Source organism: Cyprinodon variegatus, unplaced genomic scaffold (assembly GCF_000732505.1).
Source record: "Cyprinodon variegatus isolate N-32 unplaced genomic scaffold, C_variegatus-1.0 Scaffold1797, whole genome shotgun sequence".
NCBI classification, from domain to species: domain Eukaryota; kingdom Metazoa; phylum Chordata; class Actinopteri; order Cyprinodontiformes; family Cyprinodontidae; genus Cyprinodon; species Cyprinodon variegatus.
In genome coordinates, this window is record NW_015152250.1 from 44768 (window position 1) to 47863 (window position 3096).

At 44.9% G+C, this 3096-nt stretch overlaps 1 protein-coding gene across 1 annotated transcript in view; it reads right to left on the reverse strand.

The window, feature by feature from the left end:
- The window catches only part of LOC107104574 (sialic acid-binding Ig-like lectin 13), a 27139-nt gene extending 26357 nt beyond the window's left edge, over positions 1–782 (reverse strand). Inside the window, exon 1 of the mRNA XM_015404590.1 lies at positions 655–782. Within this exon, the coding sequence (XP_015260076.1) occupies positions 655–782 (128 nt within the window). The remainder of the gene's footprint in view (positions 1–654) is intronic.
- Positions 783–3096: the final 2314 nt, after the last annotated feature.

Consider the following 3096-nt stretch of genomic DNA (forward strand, 5'->3'; position numbering starts at 1 on the left):
GCTCTCAATATCATCTCAGCTCCTCCTGTTAACAATTGCTGATTGCATCCCTCTCTCTGAGCCGTTTTCCGTTTGAGTCTCTTCTCACTGTCCTTCCAAGCTGACTTCTATCAGTGTCATTAAAAAGAAAATAAACTTTTAAAACAACAAAAATAACTCAGTCTGGTCCATAATTGCATCTGCACTAAAGTCCACCACTGTCAGTGTTTTGCAGTTTTTGGTTCTGTTTTCTTTGTGAGTTTTCATATGTTTTATTTCCATTTTGTGGTGTTTTCTGGTTTTATTTGAAATCTACGTACTTCTTGTTTACCCTTTGTTGGGTCCTCTAAACCCTCAACACAACCTGACAGTAGGAACCAGCCAGAAATGGACCCAGCAGAGCCCATCTAGGAGGAAGCAAAACTCAGTTTTTTTAATGACTGGACAGCTACACTTTCCATCCTCCTTAAAAGAGACTAAGTGCAGCCTGTGAGCTAAAATACATTTGTGAGAGACAGACTGAGCTTGCTGCTCTTGAAATAACAGGACTGTTTTTGGGAATTGAGTGGAACCAACAAGCCGCTGCAGCTCACTTCATCAACCAACCACCTCCACCCAGACCACCACTCACATGCTTGCTCCCTTGCCATCTGTTTTGCCTCTTGGTATGTCTACAACAGCTCCTCTTTGTGGGTTTCAAGCTGCACCGCCTTCCAAGGTTCCTGCTGCTGAGTCACTGGCCTCCAACGTTCGTGCTGCTGAGACGCCCGGCCCCCGGGTGTCCTCCAGAGACACTTCTTCATCGCCGGTCTACTGGCTGTCATCCTGAGACCCTTCTTTGTCACTGGCCTTCAGAGACTCTTCTTTGTCAGCGACCTCCAGAGACTCGTTTTCGCCTCTGGCTTTCTGGCCAGCCTTCAGAGACTGTACTTTGTCCTTGCCCACCTTTGGTGGGTTGTGTTTTTGTTTCTTGCCCTTCTTCCTGGTCCCACATCCGCCCACCCTGGGTGGGTTGTTTTGGTTTTTAGACTTTTTAGGGTGTGTGGTATGCGCCCTTAAGTAGAGGCTACTGTCACCTTTTTAGTTCTGTTTAAGTTTTCTTTTACAGTTTTCATAAAATGTATTGAGAATTAAGTCAGACAGGCTCTCCTTAACTATCCTTGTCACAGTGGTTGCCCTAATGATCACTTGTTTGTCCCAGATGACACATCCGGAAGAAAGTGTTAAACCTCTGTCATGGCTCCCTTTTGTTCTGTCATCCTTGTGTTTCCAAAACTATCAGTTTTGCTAAGGCTCAATTTTGGTGGCCTAGTCTCTCTTTAGATCTGCAGGAGTTTGTGGCAGCCTGTCCTCTCTGTAACCAGTACAAGATGTAAAGAAGGCCACCATCTGGTTTTCTCCGACCTCTGCCTATTCCTTCTCGGCCATAGTCTCATACTGCCATGGACTTTATTACCGGGTTACCATGTTCTGGAGGTAACCCCACTAAGATGGTTCACTTGGTTCCGCTGCTCAAACTCCCCTCTGCCTAGTAGATGGGGCAGATTCTTATACATGAAGTTTTTTGTCTGCATGGTCTCCCCACAGAGATAATTTCAGACAGGGGTCCTGGGTTTGTGTCGCAATTATGCAGGGATTTCTGCTCCTTGTTGGGGATTTCTTTCATCAGGTTTTCACTCCCAAACAGATGGTCGGACAGAGAGGGCCTACCAGGAAATTGAGACCAAGATCCCTATTTTCTGTGAGACCAATGCCAATAGGGATTGGGCCAGTCAACTTTAGTGGATTAAACATGCCATTGACTCTGCTCACTCTAGCACCACTGTTCTCTCTCCATTTTTTGTTTTTGTTTTTAACCAACAGTGTTCACCATCCAAAAGAGGGATTGTAAAGTTCCCTGTGCCCGTGTGTTGCTCTCAGGTGTCAGTGAGCCTGGAGTAGAGCTAGAAAGGCCATTTCTAAGGCCCTGATTGGTCCCAAATCCCCTGAGCCTACCTACTGTCTTTATGTCCTGGCTTCAGTCCGTTTCCAGGACATTTAATGGGCACTTTCACCCAGTCTTTCTTGCCACCCTTGGGCTAACTGTAGTAACAGGATGTTGCATTGTATCTTTTGGTGGCCATTTCTCATCAAAGGCAGGCTATAATTTGTCTCAGCCTTCACCATTTGTGCAAATGGAAAAAACTCACTAGGTGGACTCTTGCAACCACTCTTCATTCTCAGTAGGTTATGGTCTTGGTTGCACTGTATTTTATCGCAGGACTCCCCGTTTCAAAAAATTAAACCACTATCCTAAACATTATTGACAGGCTCTCCAATGCCTGCCATTTTATATCTGTCAGAAACTCCTGCCTGCTGCTAAAAAGACCCATTGTCTTTTCCTTCATGTTTTTAGCCTCCACAGCATCCCCTCTGTTTTACTCTCAGATTTTGGTCCAAAATTCATCTCACAGTTCTGGAGCTAGTTTTTTTCTTTTTTTTTTTGGTTTTGAGGGCCAGACCTCATCTAATCTCTGGGTTCCATCCTCAGACTATTGGCCAGGGTAAAAAACCAAATCAATAGATAGAAAATGCACTTTGCTACAGCATGTCTGTGCAGTTGACTATTTCCCATGGAGTAACCATTTAGCATGAGTTGAGTATGCCCACAATGACCACAACCCTGCTGTCTGGGGGTTATCCTCTTTTGAGACCTATCTTGGATGTAAGTCTTTCATCTTTCCCTCTTTTCCAGATACAGTTGTTCTCTCTGCCATGGCTCACATCAGAACATGCTGCTGCATTTGGGATCTTACAGAGTCAGCTCTAAACTGTACCTCCATCTAAAACAAAAGGAAGCCCATCGCGGCTCCTGTTTATTCTCCGGGTCAACAAGTATGTCTCTCATCTAAATATTTTCCCAGTCACCAGTATTTGGTAGATTGGCAACAATATGGTCCTTAACATGTACTTGGTTGTGCGCCAAGCTCAGTGAGTATGTTTACCTTTTATCCTCAGGGTGTGTCTGGCAGGTGAGCTTCAAGCTGGTGCTAATTGAATGCAACCAGGAGGCAGGATTTAGAGAAGCACTGTTAGAGTGATAACTATCCTGTGTTTCAACCAGAAGGGTCATAAACT